This window comes from Dermacentor albipictus, chromosome 7 (assembly GCF_038994185.2).
Source record: "Dermacentor albipictus isolate Rhodes 1998 colony chromosome 7, USDA_Dalb.pri_finalv2, whole genome shotgun sequence".
In the NCBI taxonomy this organism is placed as follows: Eukaryota; Metazoa; Arthropoda; class Arachnida; order Ixodida; family Ixodidae; genus Dermacentor; species Dermacentor albipictus.
In genome coordinates this window covers 99988764-100004218 of record NC_091827.1, presented here as the reverse complement: position 1 = coordinate 100004218, position 15455 = coordinate 99988764, and the positions used below count along the sequence as shown (strand labels likewise).

Here is a 15455-nt window from a genome sequence, read left to right as displayed (position 1 = left end):
GAGCCAATGAATAAGTAGCCACTTCATAACCACGGCGGTGAAAAATTGCGGACAGAACCGTTGTAAGCATTTTAAATCGCCCATATCATGTCATTTGGCGGGAATAGTTCCACCATGTAGATAAAATATCAGCGTTTAGTGACGCTTCAAGTGCTGAAACGTGTTCAATTATAGAAATGGAGAAATGTAGATTCTTATGCAGCGAACATTCTGTACATTTTGCTTGATGCGTATAATGTGTTTCTATTCCTGCCGCCTAGTCTATAATTGCAAAAGTGATAGAACATTTTACAGCGAAATTGTCAATGGCTACCATCCGGAAAAATCCTGGCCGTGAACGAAAAACGCCGTGCAGCAAAGCCAACTTTCTCGCGGATGCCCTGTAGCTCTCAATCTAATGTGGGTATCTCAAAAAAGGTCACGCTGACTTTTGCCGCTAAGACGACCATATCGTTACGCGGAGTTTAATTTAATTGTAATATTTAGTTAGTTCACAGCGCAGTTGAAAACATTACATAATTTCCGTCTGCTATCAATTCATGGGCATCTACGGAGGGAGTATAGCTACTGAAAACGGCTGTAACTCTTCTTTTCTTGAAACTATCCTCAACGAAATAATATGACATTAAGCCAATAAGATGACTCTAAGATTACACCATTTCATTTACTTTCATAATTGCGTAGTTCACATTAAAGTTGTAAATATTCTAGAATTCCCGTCTGTTGTCAATACATGCGCTTCTATGGGAGGGAAACGGACAGACGCTGGTTTTGTACACTAGAATAAAACTCCAGTGCTTCCAAGTTTCATTCAGCTAATTAACTAGGAAGCATGCTCAATCGCCAATTACAAACAAACGTGTTTTGCTTCGTGCACTCCATTGGACTGCACCCCGGTCAACGCCTATCGTCGCTCGCGTCGAGGCTCGTCTTAGCCGCCACCTGCGTCCAAACGGCGCTCCATCGCAGCTGCATCCACAACATCAGCGTCTTTAGAGTGGTGTGATAGCGGCCCTTCGGCGGTAGTTATGTGTATGCATGACGTAATGAGTGATGTAGAGCGCGCCTGATATTTTTGTATTTCTCATAAATGACACATACATATTTATACGTATAGTGGCATACCAACAAAGCATTGTACCAACATAATTTATACCGCCGTAGCAGCTTCACTGGTGAACAACCTTCGCAGGGTGGAGTGGCTCCTCATTTATTTCATTTGCATCAATGCTTTCGTACTCATCATGTTGTACTGATATGTATGAACCATGATTACATGCGAAGCTGAAACAAAATGACTCGCAAGTTGGGTTTTCTCTAGCGTGCGCCCTCGCTTCACTAGTTAACTTTGAAAACTTAAAACACACACGTTAAGTGTAGGTGATGCATTATGTATCATGTAATCGAGGTTGTTTCTAACTCATGCCTGAATAGAACGGCCGCTCGGGGTTGAGGTGTTCTTGAAAATTTTGAGGATAATAAGAAAAGGTGGTCAATAATACTGCGCAACGTTTAATATATCATTGCTAAGCGCATTGCCCGTCATGTACTTCGAAACATGACCCCATTACCTCATTACTCGTAAGGGCTTTTCCTATGAATACCTGAAGCGTGCACGTGTAATACCAAATCTCATGCTTTTTCCTAAAGCCTTAAGCTTCAGCTTAGTGACGTGGCACAAAGCGCACTCTAACATGGCTCAATTTCTCAAGAGTCGTGCACTGGTCGTCGATGTCGTCCTGTAGCGGCTCTTCGAGGACGACAGAATACTTTTGTAACAGAAATGTGACGAGCAGGAAGATTTCCATTAAGGCAAACACCTCCCCTGGGCATGACCGCTTCCCTGTAATGCAGTGAAAAAAAAATCAATCTTAAGAATGAGAATGTAAGGGATCAAGGAAATGCAGTTTTGAATTTTAACAAAGGACAATACAAAGCACAATTAGCGTGAATGCATTGTGTTATAGCATGAACAATAAGATAAACAATTAGAGTTTCAACATTACGCAAGTGAAACAAATCTTGGCACCAAATTGGTGGGTTTGATAAACGTATAGTTCACCTCCAGCTAAGTTGTACACTCTGCTTTCTTCACATAGTCAAAACTGTTTTGCGTGTAATTCCAAGGTAATATTATAGGCGAAAGCATTTCACATAACATAAATAATGATATCGTATAGATTTTTATGTAAACCTTAAAATATAGATATTGAAATTCGCCATATCAGAATGAAATGAAGTGTAAATGCAGTTGTCGTCGGGTAGGATGCTGACGACCAGTGTATGGTTTGCTATGTGTCGAATTTGTTGGCTGTGCTACGGAAGGCAGTATAAAACGAATATCATTTTTCCGTGGTCAATAAGACTAGATTATAATACACCGAGAGTCCCTGCGAAGATTCTACGTGATATTCAAAATAGGTGTTTTGAAATAGTATGAAGGTTCCTTCGGAGTCCTGCTCTCGGAGGTGGCGCCCACTGGGTGACGTGTGATACATGGCAATTAGTCGCTAATTAACACAAATTAATCATTTGTCATCCAACATTTAAGTTCAGGGGACTCATCATCATCGGAAAATTGAAGCGAACCCTTCTTACTACACATATCGACTTCCGGAACGTGAATAATCCGATTACTCGTGTAACTGGGGCACGACGAATTTCGGCTATTAGTTTTCGATAGCCTAAACTGGGAGGTTGCAGCGAGCGCAAAGCCGTGCAGTAGGCCGCGAGGTGGTATTGAGCTTGCGTAACCCACAGCGTGCCGCTAGTGCGCTGCTGCAGCAAGGAGCCCAGAGAAGCAACGTGCTCGCTGCCCGCTGGAGATCATAGCAATTCCTTCCGCTCGGCATAGACAACACCATGGAAGAAATAGCCGAGGCTCAGGAACGGGCCAAGCTGACTCGGCTATCCATCACGCCGGCTGGCAGGCGTATCCTCGAGGAAGTGTGACTCGCCCCGACCAAGAACATGGCTGACAACACCCAAATCCCCAGAGAAATAAGCGAGATGCTCATAGTCGCACCGTTGCCCCACAACGTTCATCCCGTGCACAACGCAGGTCGTCGCAAGGCAAGGGCGTCGAATATACTTAAACAAGAGTACAAGGACAAGGTCGAAGCAAGCTTCGTGGACGCCGCCGCGTGCCGAAACGACAAGGCTTTGGCGGTTTCCGTCGTGGACACGCTGGGTAAAGTCATCAACCATGCGTCGGTTCGCACGACGAACCGCGAGGTGCCTGAGCAATAGGCATTGCACTTGCCATGCAAGACGGTCGGAGAGACAGGACGTATAGCGATTCGAAAGTGGCCGTCGGGGCATTCCATGAAGGCCGGGTAGCCTGGCAGGTAGTTCAAATTCTCAAAGGCGCTGGACACGGTGACAACTCCATACATTCCATCCTTTGTTTTCCTAGCCATGTCTCGGGGCGATCGAGGGGGTTCCTCAGAACCTAAACGAGTCTGCTCACGAGGTTGCGCGTGGCTTTACCGACGGCGCTGCCCTCGGATCGGGTGACTCTCTCCCCGTACACGGATACTCCTATCACGAACAATGAAATTAATAAATTCTTTCACTTAGAAAGAAGGGTTTTTCCGCCGCCTCATTCCAAGCTTATTGGGCCGTAAGCGGTCACGCTCAAGCTTCTGCAAACTAACTCCAACCCAAATCCGGTGACCCTCACTAATAGCATATATCCTCACGTTTACGTGGATTGTTCTTGCGTGGCCTGTGGCGAGGCTGCTACTTTGTCTCAGATGCTCTGTGAGTGCGGGTCGTTGGTCCCGAAGTTCACCACGAAAGAGTGGGACGCGCTCCTACAGTCTCATCTTTGAAGACCAAATCCTGGCTGTCCAGCGCACCCGCGATCGGGCCGGTAGGCTCGACCTGTTAGCCTCGTCGTGTGATTAGCCGGGTGGGCGTTTATCGCGTTTTCCTGGACCCAAATAAAATTTATTCACTCACTCACTCACTATAACACATCACCTACCGCCTCATATCTCAAACATTTACTTCATTTTGTATAGGAAATTTCAAAACTGTTTTGAGTTATAGTCCTCAATTTCTAACCATTTTATTAAGTATTACGTTATGGAATCTCTTTATGTTCTTAAATCGCAGCACCCATCGGTCGAAGGGAGTTCTCAAAATCGCGGCATGGTGTAAACATTTCTGTGAATTGTTCGCCAACCAGACTATGAGTTTCTACTAATAATTAACTGATGAAGATTCTCAAGATTCAATTGTAGATGTGTAACTAATAAAGTATCTGACAACTAACTGAACTCACCTGCTGTAAATGATACCATATTATCGAGCTTTTCACGTAAGAAGCATCCATCTTTGTCAAGAAATCGGCTAGCGTCGAAGCGATGTGGTTCAGGCCAGAGATCAGTGTCGTAGTGTGCGGCCCACAGATTGAAAACGACAACAGTGCCTCTTGGTATGACAAAGCCATCGACCACGATGTGCTCGTTAGCCCTGCACGGAAGCGTAGTATTATTCCTCCGGGGCTAAAACATAGCCTGCAACTTTGCTGACGGAAAACAGAGGCCGAGCAGTGAAACCAATGACAATTTCTAAACGTTTTTGAAGCGCATTTTATGCTATGTAAATTCAAGACGAAATCTTGCGTGACACAATCACATGCTCGCCGCACGACTGAAAACATGGTCATATGATAATGGCACGCCTCATTTTAGTTCACGGTAACCAGGATTCGAGGGAATACTGTGGCAGGTCCGGCCCATCGGGTTACCTTGTTCATAGTGGGAATGGATAGCAAAATTATCAGGTGTTCCGTGCAAAAACTAGGATTTTATTATAAGGCACGTCGTAGTGAGGGACTCCGGATTAACTTTGACCACCTTGGTTTCTTAAACATGCATCCTATGCATGGTACGCGGGCGTTTTTGGATTTCACCCTCATCCGGAATGAATAGGCACAGCGTATCTGAAAAACCTTCGATTCTCTGTTTTTCCGAAGTCCAGAAGTGGTGTCGCGCCATTTCGTCGCGCCTATCGCAGGAAGGATGCGTAAGAACCCAAGGAATGGAAGAAGGACTGAGACACTTTCGAGGTCTTTCCGTCCTTCCTGGCACAGTGCAGTTAAGTAGCCATAATTGGAATTGTTTTACTACAATGCAATCGAAGGAAGCAAGTACATTGAAACGGACACAGTGTATATTCTTCTCGAATTGACTTTGTAATTGATTTGGGGTGTGGCTACAATGCAGTACAAATGAGTTTCCACAACGGCTTTCACACTGAGAGCAGTCTAGCGACTGCAGTTAAAGTTAGCGCTCCGATTTGTTTGAGATATCTGTAGCATCAGAGTTCCTTCTGTGGAGTTTACGTCTGATGACCTCTTTCTCCGTAGTAAAATTTGATCACTAGAACTATCTTAACTATCAAGGTGATGCATTGTGTGGCACCTACGCACTTCCTTTGACCTAAGTGAAATATCAGTCCGCAGAGCTGACGTATTTATGTACGCGCCTGCATATACAGCCCGAGGACGGCGACAAACATTAGGGAACATTTGACCTATATCATCACCGTGTAAAAATACTATTGCAGCCATTTATGCACAACACAGTGTGTTTAACCGCGTCTACAGGTTAAACTAGGTGCTACACATCGAGCAGTAGTACAAGCTTGCGCTCAGCGAATGACCACACGCAAGCAAACAGAGCATTCCGTTCCACTTACTCCCTCGGTACACCAAGAGGAGGTGTCGGCTTCCATCGGAGGATTTCCCAGATGCACGCCATGGTGTAATGCATGCGCCTTCGATCTTCCCATGTTGGCAACCTCTCGGTACCAATCACTTCGTCGATTTCACGCTGCACTCTACTTTGTACGTCTCGTCTTGTGGCAAAGTTGAGCAGGTGCCATTGCGTAGTGTTCGTCGTGCTGAATATCCCAGCTATTAGGAAGCTTTTGACGTTGCCTACCAGAAACCGCTCTGTTGAATAACAAAAGGTACCAAAGGGTCACTCGACAATGCAGGTTGCTGTATAAATTCATAAACTGCGCACTTGCCCTTTGCACCGGCACGGAAGTAATTACGCGTGTGATTCAGCAATAAATAGGGGCTTAATTCACAAGGCTTTTCCTTCGTTAGTGCTGTTTTTCATTAGCTGATCGCCTTCGCTAATAGTATGTCCTACATCACTATTGGCTGTTCCAAACTCTTTTAGCTTAAGAACGTTTTGTGGATACGGACGCTGATGTGTAGGCTGCATCTTTAGGCATTCGTTCCAGCCTATATTTCCCTTTACGTTTTTATATAAAAAAAAACTGCGTTTTTCACTGATCAATTGGCACTTAACACAATGCAGACTCGAATTGTCAACCGCCATCTGTCGGCTCTTGGTGAAGCACAGTCACCCACTTCGGTTATGACACAGCCAAACGAAACTGCTCGCTCGATTGCATAGCACACGCATAGCTGCTGCTTTCAACAATCTTTTGTTGGGTCCTCCTGCAGCTGTTCACTCCTATAAGTATAGCAAGATAACCGCGGTAACACAGGCAACCTGGGCCTGTTTTTTTTTTAGATCACTAACCGCAATAAAATGAGCAGATAAGCTCATATGCACATGCGAAACAGTGACCCGCCTAGATGTTGTTGATAACCGATTTGTGATAATACTGCATAAAAGTAGCATCTAAGAGACATCACTTTCTTCTTCCTCTCGCGTTTTTATGGTGGCTACTGCAATAGTTGGCATCCGAGAAAAAAAAACTTTCTGCAGTATTTTCTTACCACTTCACCCGTCATTAAATTTTCCCAGAAAGGCAACCCTAACTTTCACACAAAAGAATTACTACAAAGTTACATGTTTAGCCTACAATCATGCATTCACAATATGTAAAAATAAAGTAGGTACTGTTATTGCACATACACGTAGCAGCGTACACTAAATATGCGCTGAGCTCTCTCTCCTCAAGTTGTCGCCGCTTCAACACGCAGTGCATTGCTGCATCCTATGGGCGTCCTGTTTCTGTACTTTTGTTTGCATTTAATCACCTCCTCTTTCTTCTTTGACGGCTCCCCCTATTCGGACACCACACTACAAAGCGTAGCCGCGCGCTTGCAGGGTAGGGTAGCACGCGTTACTGCCCTGTGCTTGCAACAGGTCGAAGAGCTCAAAAATGAGCTAAGTATGGAGCGCGATTCACGGGTGGTAGAGGAAGACTTCAAGAAGCCGAAGAAAATCAGAACAGGAGCGCCATCGTGAGCAAGAATGGTCGTCAGAATGGTACGCAGTCTCCTGCTGGAAAGAGCGGCACCTACCTTGAGGCCGCCACACACAAAAAAAGCAAGACGGCAGGGGTCAATGCTCCTTGTGAAGTCCGAGTTACGCGGAAAAGGACAAAGGGAAGCAGGGAGAGGTAGGAGAGAGTGAAATGGTGATTATCACCGGCGACTCAAACATGGCTAGGTGCTCAGGAGCGACTGCAGAGATGGTGAAAGGCAATAAAAAAGTGCAGTAGTGACATTTCCAGGGTGGACACTGCGTTCTCTCATGGAGCGAGCAAAGGCAAAATGCGCGGAAAAAACCCACGTGTGCAACCTTGTCATAGTAGCAAGTGGGCTAAATGACATCTTAAACAGGAAAACGACAGGCCTAGCCCAACGCTTGGTGTAGGGGGTGGACGACTTGCACGAGCTGTCCCCTCAGGTGCAGATCGTGATATGCCCGGTGCCGGAGGTGCCTGTACGTGACAGTCACGTACGAAGAGCCGTAGTGGCTGCTAATGAGGTGATATGGAAAATGATCCGAGATAAAAGTTGCTGAAGTAAACACGAAAGTGAGAAGGTGTGGTGGTTTTAAACGAGACGGGATCCACTTCAGTTGCAGGCTTGGACGAGAAGTGGGCTGGCGACTTGCTTGTCGCGCTGTTGCTTTTCTAGGGGGCCCACAGGCACTCAGAGGCCAGACTAGGTGGTAATGAAGAATGTGCCCTAGGGGAACTTTAGTATAGCATAAACGCCAAACACAGTAAAATGAGGAAAACAAGAAAAAATTTCACCATGTAATAGGCTACATAAACATTCAGGGCGGCAGAAGAAAGGAAAAGTGGGCAGAGATTGAAGAGCATGTAAATAGAGAACAAATATGGGTGTATGCGGTTGCACAACCGCACCTTAAAGACTTGGAAGAGTCGCCAGTGATTGACCGTTATGTTTGGGAAGGGTGCCACAGAACTAAGTCGGAAAGAAAGGGAGGGGGAGCCGGAAGGCTCATCCATCAGGGAGCCAAATGGAAAAGAGTAAATTAAACATGTCAAGAACATGGTTATCAGGTGGAATGAGTGGAAAGATAACTTGGCCGGGTGTAACGTATTTGAGGACCAGAAATAATTGCACAGAGAAGAATGAAGAGTTGGTGGCATGTCTAAGTGCCCATATTAAGGGTTGCGGAAATGGTACCAAAATTATCCTATTAGGCGACATGAATGCCCAGATGGAGATGGCTGTGCCAACAACAACGAGAAATCAGTGCTAGATCTTTGTGAGTAGCATAACCTTGTTATCGTTAATACAGGGCCTAAGTGCGACGGGCAGACCATGTGGGAAGTGGGAAACCGGCAATCAGCCATTGATTACTGTCTGATGACAGAAGGAATTCATTATAAAGTGAGAGAAATAGTCATCGACGAGGAATGGTATAGCAACGTAGGGAGTGACCATAAACGCATTATTTGGAAAATGGGATATATAGTTGGGAAAGAGAGCAAGGAGCATAAAATAGCCTGTTCAGATTGGAACGCTGAGCAAATAACAAATAGAGTCACAAGCCTCTAGCAAGAACTTTGCAAATGACCAAGCAAAGAGTGGCTATATATTGAGCTTCTAAATCTAATAATGACAGAAATACAGAAAGAGAAGCAGCATCTTCGCTGGAAAGGAAAAAATAAACCGAAAAGCACGTGGCACAAGGAGGTACCAGAAGCAATCGCCGAACGTGATAAAGCATCCCGAGAGCACAGGCAGACAAAAAAATCGCACTTGCCGCAGAATGAAGTAACCAGAAATTCGCACATACCGGGAGAAAAAAGCTATGATTCAAATAGTAGTTCAAGCAAAAATAAAAGGTGAAAGTGAATTTCGTTGTCAGAAATACGTGAGAAAAACAAACGCGCACTTAGAATATTTTGTAACCACATAAACTTATTAGGCAGGAAGTTTGGAACAAGACGACATATCCGAGACGAAGAAGGAAACAAACTGAAAGAGGACGCGGCATTAAATTACATTAGAAAAATAACAGCAGAACCTTTCCAAGGGAATGACGAGGTTGTAGTTCAGGAAAAAGAGAATGAAAGAGAACAAGATGGAAAGGGAGCTGGTGCTGACAAATTTCAACTGGAAGAAAGCCGAAGACAAAATTCCGAAGCGCTTAGCCAGAGGGCTAGACGTGGTTCCCGTGAGGCTGAATAATGAGCTAGGTCCAAAAGGTAAGGAAGCACTGTTGAAAGCAGTAGAAAAAAACGTTTTAAAGATAGATAGATAGAAAGATAGCAAGCATGCGATCTGTATGGTGAGCAACTTGGTAACAAAGAACATCAAGCGGAAAGTCCGATAGGCTGAGATAATCTCGTGGGTGGCGGCAATGGAAAAGAAATATGCCAGGAGTAACTAATTAGGAGGAAAAAACGAAATTAGGAAAGACATATTTTATGATAACTCAAAGGGAAGTTCTTTAGTTTTTGAAGCGAGATCAGTATGCGTTGGAACATGAACCTATAAAGCGAGATATAAGAAGAAAGAAGAAGCATGAGCTTGCTGCGGTAAATGTAGGGAAACAATGGAACATGTTTTACTAGAATGGAAAGTTTCTGCCAAGCGGTCGATTTAGGCAACCCTGACCTCATTGAAGCCCTTGGGTTTAGCGAGAGCATGGGGAAAGTAAACATGTCCGCAGTAGAGATTAGTAAGCGGCGATTGGAAGATTGGTGGAAGGAGGGAAACGACAAACAACGGAGGCATGCAAAATAAAGTGCACAATAGGGATTTAGGAAGTTTGGTGATGGGAATTCATCTTGGGTTCTTTTTACTTTTTATTTTTTAACATAGGTAGGACATTAGGGAATATGTTAACAAGAGCCTGGTAAGGTAACCCACCGCTCCGTTTTAAGGAGGACGCTCATAACATCCATCCATCTGGGGCCCCGCCGGCATGAGAGTGGGCCAATCAGAGGGCGGGCAGTGGAAGGGTGGAAAAGAGGGGTGTAGGAGCAAGTGCTTCGCTGGCACGCGCCGTTTCGCCCCATGGATTCCGTTCGGCGAGAGAGGCAGCGAGAGCTCGCATGAGAGCAGGAGCCTTGGTGTAGCGAAAATCCCGAGATTCGAGAGCGAGAAGCGGAAGTAAAGCGCTGGCGAAGGCAAGCTAACCCACAACTTCGAGAATAGGAGGCCTTGCACAGACGGCGACACGAAGAGATTCCTCCCACGGAGGGTGCCGATGAACTGTTCAAGAGAGACTTCCTCGACCGTGTGTGCGGCTCCAACTGCAAGGTGTCTGATATGTCGTGGTTTGATCACAATCCCATGCAACTGAAGAGTGCGCGCAATCCAGAAGCGAAGCTCCAATCTAGAAAAACCACAACAACGAAACAAAAGACTAATGAAAATCGCGCTAAACACGAGCTCAAACTTGAGAAAACACCACCAGTCTCGCTGTTTTGACAGCTTTCATTGCGTGGAACAGGCTTTCTTTTATTAGGGATGTCATACGAATCTAACAAACAAAGACACCAAGGACAATACAAGAGTATTTACTTGTACTTACTAATTGAATTAAAGAAATATTTAATTCTTTTTAAGTTAAGTTCTAAATTTTTTATTTTTTCTAATAAGTAAGCAGAATTTCTCCTGTGTAGTCCTTGGTGTCTTTGTTGGCTTCTGATGATATGCCTAATAAAAATCTGGCCCAAGATTTCGCCGCCAAGGTTTGTGAGTGGTGGCGCTAGCTGACACTCTTAGGGTTAGTTCTAGTATTAACACATAACAGCCCTGAAACAGGAGTGGAAAACGGCGCCGCGGTAGCTCAATTGGTTGGAGCACCACACGCGTTATGCGAAGACGTGGGATCTTTCGAAATTTGCGGCAAGTTGCTTTTTCGATCATTTTCAGTTCCATTATTTATCATTTCTTTAATTCAATTAGTAAGTAGAAGCTATTTCCGCAGTGTTGTCCTTGGCGTCTTTGTTTGTTAGAGTCCTTCGAAGCAGCATGGCTACGATCACCAAGCCTCACAAGAGACCCACATCTGAGCCGTAACTAAGATGACAGACATGACCATTGTTGCCAGAGGACTATCCATTTCGATTATCTTCTATTATGTGCCAGATCAGATTCCTCGGTGAGCAGCATCAAGGATAGGAACTGTTGACATTGCTTCCTTAGTCACCAATGAAATACATGAGCGATCACCCTCTCACGAGCATCAGAGAGCTTCCACACAGTCGCGGGCAGGCTGCAGTGGGCACTGCCCAGTTGTTGTTTCGGCTGTTTCAGCTTCCTGCAGAATATGCCCACGCCGGCCCCTTGGACTACGACAGAAAGGACACGACATTTTGAAAAGCAAAGTTTTATGAGGGGCCGATCCCGTTTGCTATTCAAGAATGCGGTAAAGATGATTTGGGAAGGTACGTATTTGTGGCAGTATGTTGCACTATATGTTATGGGTGGCACTCGTTACGACTTTGCCATACCTGTACGTGGGAGCCAACCGGTACTACGAGTGCCACTTCCTCGCGGACTGGTTCGGAGGACAATGCAGCGTGTGCGACCACGTCTGGAGACGTACTCTGCGACGATCCACTTCGGCGATACTATCGCCTTGTCCGCACCTTGGCCATTTGGCGCGCGCTGATTGACTGGTTGAGCAAAATCCGATGACCTGATTGGCGGCTTGAGGTCGGCGTTATGCTCAAACAGCCAATCAGTGCCCTCATGACGGTGATGCTATCACCAAGGCGACATTGTCGCAGAAAGTTATCGTCAAAGAATAAGTCCCCTGGTCGCAGATACGTCGACCAGAGGAGCAAAGTCTGAAACAACGTCGCCTGCCTCTTGGACAAGAGGCGCAGCTCCTCAACGACCGCATCACAATACGCTTGCTCTTACGAGGAAATAGCGAGAATGCTCCTATTACCACTACATTACCGTGCGGAAACAGTAGCCTGGAAATCGTGATTATTTCCCAAAGGAATCCACAGCAATCTCCCCGAACTGTGCAAGGCCCACGTCACCTCCCAGTACAATCGCCTCACCCGCACTCCATCGGGCAGGGCTATCCTACACCGCGTTAACATGGGCTTGAAGTCCTTAGACCCGGACCCCGTTCAACTCCCACCACGCATTCAGAACGCGTTTGAAATGAAACTACTTCCGAAGAATGTGCAAGCCATTCATCATAATGGTCGCCGTGCGGCATGAACACGTGTTCGCCACGCCAAATATGGCCAGTACTCCAACACACTCTATGTCGGCAAAGCCGAATACCCTTACCACGATGCGTTCATGCTGGCAGCGGTAACTGGGACCGGCACCATCCTCGAGGCTGCAACCATATATTCAACCTCCGCCGAAACAGCCGGTAAAGCAGTGATCGCTCTCGCGATAGCTAGCAAAGGCGCCATACGCAACTTTGCGAAGGGCCGCTTATGGCCCATCATCCTCCACCTCCTTCGTCACATCGCATGTCCCATCCAAGAGATTGAACTTATCTGGGTACCAGCCCATTCATCCAACCCCGGTAACGAGGCAGCCCACACTGGCGCCCGAGGATTCGTAGGCCAGGCCGTGGACGTCTCTGACCTGAGGTCGGCGAGAGATAGCCTGGTCTCGTTTCACGATATAAGGTAGCACTATCGCCTTAATAGGCAACTCTACCCACCCCCTCACAAGACCTTATCCAAGACCAAGGAAATCATTTAGCGCTGATTAAAGACGTATTCCTTCCCCAGCCCGGCAGTATACTCTCAACTACATACTGTTTAGTTCTCTCCCCTCTGCATTGTAGCGATAGAGCCACATTACATCACATGCTTTGGAATTGTCTGGAATTGTCTCCGAAAGTGGTCCAGCTCCTTACTTGTGGGAGGTCATGCTGCTCAACTCCGACCCGGCAGTACAACTCCGGGCCCTCGAGAGGGCCAAAGAGGTCGCCGAGAGCCAGGGGCTGCCGGCCACCTAGTGCGACTCAGAACGCATCATCTCCCAACGTTCTGTCGATGAACAACATTTTTTTTTCATTTTTTTTTCATTTTTCATTTTCTTTTTATTTCTACTCTTGCCATACAGCTTATCAGACACTGACTGAACCCATAGCCAGAGGCTAGTGTGGGGTTCTGAAACAAAAATACACTATGGCAATGACACAACACTTGTGTAAAATAGAAAGCCCAAAATCACGGCGAAAGAACAAAGTACACTATACAATGAGGAGAAAATAATATAATATGCATTTTACAGGAGAATGAATAAAGATCTGTAATGAACACTGTACAACAAACACAAACCGCGAACGACTGTCACATAGATCAAATAAGGCTCAAAAAGACACGCTCACACAAATCATATAAAATCAAAAACTCTTTAAAGGCACCAATCCCAATAACGAAAACAAATTTCACGCCCAGACTAACAAGACATAATCAGTGCTCGCTTTAGTGTATGCACATTTCTTTTTTCTGAGGCGGAAAAGCGCAATCTTACCTTGAAACTTTGGTAATGGCTCCTGTCTCGCTTCTTCAATTTTCTTCATATAGGCTTCAATGAATCCTCGTTCATCATTTTCATTCGTGTTGGACTTGTAGCTTTCAATCTGGTCTCTAGGACAGAGTTGGGTCATTTCGCTCGGTCAGCTTTCTTACCATCAGTAACATACAGCATAAAGCATCCTGAGATGCTGCATATCCTAAGTGCCAAGAGTCTCAGGACGGCTCCATTCTTTTAAAAACGCACCGATTTAACGTCGTGTTCCTATAGAAGGAATTACTGGCACTTGACAACGCTATTCAATGATGCCACCGGTCATGGTTGCTTAGTGGCTTTGGTATTGAACTGCAGCGCACGTGGTCGCGGGATCAAATCCCAGCCATGGCGGCCGTATTTCGATTGGGACGAAATGCAGATCATCCGTGCGCTTGGAATTAGGCACAAGTTAAAGAACGCCAGGTGGGCAAAATTAATCTGCAGTCCCCTATACGGCGTGCCTCATAATCAGACGGTGGTTTTGCCAGGTAAAACCCAGTAGTTTAATTAATTTTTTCCATGGTGCCCGAGGCCAAGTAGAATATTTAGGATTTTATCTGCAGGAGAGGAGCAACACCTTTATTTAGTGTCTAAAAAGGTCACTTTTAGTGAAAACGTGAGCCTTTTCACACTTCATTTTTAAACATAATGTTCAGTTGTCCTTCCAGATGTGTTACCACTTTGCCCGTTTGCATCTGATATTGGCACCTAAACGCTTGTGGTGATGTGTTTAACAATTTACCTCAAATAGCACCAAGTTTCCCACTCACAGTCACTTATTAAAGCTGAAACACAGTTTTTTTTTTCTGGCGTGTCCGGGACATACCGGCAAGCTTCATGAAGTACGGCGCTTGCGTCAGTATTGTGCCTCAATTATCCTCTCTAGTTCTGTAGAATGCTACAGTAAGATATCTCGAAAGAAATCTAAGGCGAACGTATAGATGCATGCTAAAACCATACTAGAGACTTGTCAGACTGTAGCTTTTTACGTTTTCAGGCAGGTGACTAAGGTAATTTGAGATTGCTAAAACTGCAGCGGGAAGGGGCGGTTCGTCAACGTACGCAACGGAAGTGCATCCGAGGTGCAGCGGTAACACGCACTTTTATTAACTGGTGCGTTCAGTGACAGCCTTCTTGAGGCTACATCGACGGAATTTATTCGGCTATGTCATGTGTATTCATCGGTAGCCATTTCACGATAATGTGTAGCGGCATCGCGCCGTGAGTGCTTTGAGACCAGGTGCGCACGAACAATGTGTGCCTATTACTGAGGTACAGAAAGGGCATAATGCCGTGAGTAGAAAAAAGAACGCTTGAGACATCGCATTACTAAACTAAATAAAGCGGCTACTTGACTCACTTCCTACAACTAACCTACGTTGGACTTGTCTCTGGGACGCACGTCGCATGTATGCGGACAGGGTTGCACCAAACCCCGGTAACATAGCGTATACATGACTATTTCCATGGGCGTCCACCCCTTTCCTGCAACTGTCACCGCTCTATTTGCGGTCCGGCATCGGAACAGAGGGAAAATTGCAGCCGCGAACTTAAGCCATCGTTTATTGTTGGTTAAGAGGTAGGTATAGATTGGCAGATCCTATCTATATACAGGGGAAAGGAGAAATCGTTTTTCACAGCAGCCACTGCACCAAATTTGGCGAAGTTTGTTGTATTCAAA

The 15455-nt window shown here is 45.7% G+C and overlaps 1 protein-coding gene across 3 annotated transcripts in view; it reads right to left on the bottom strand.

Annotated features, from left to right (window-relative positions):
- Window positions 1-1403: 1403 nt before the first annotated feature.
- LOC135916847 (cytochrome P450 2J4-like) overlaps window positions 1404-15455 on the bottom strand; it is a 62312-nt gene continuing 48260 nt past the window's right edge. For 2 of the 3 annotated variants that reach the window (XM_070521393.1, XM_070521392.1), the window contains 4 exons: window positions 13736-13851; window positions 5710-5965; window positions 4289-4479; window positions 1404-1843 (listed from right to left, as the gene is read on the bottom strand). In XM_070521393.1, coding sequence (XP_070377494.1) covers window positions 1665-1843; window positions 4289-4479; window positions 5710-5965; window positions 13736-13851 — 742 coding nt within the window. In that variant the 3' untranslated portion in view covers window positions 1404-1664. The remainder of the gene's footprint in view (window positions 1844-4288; window positions 4480-5709; window positions 5966-13735; window positions 13852-15455) is intronic. The other variant, XM_070521394.1, reaches the window with a different exon arrangement.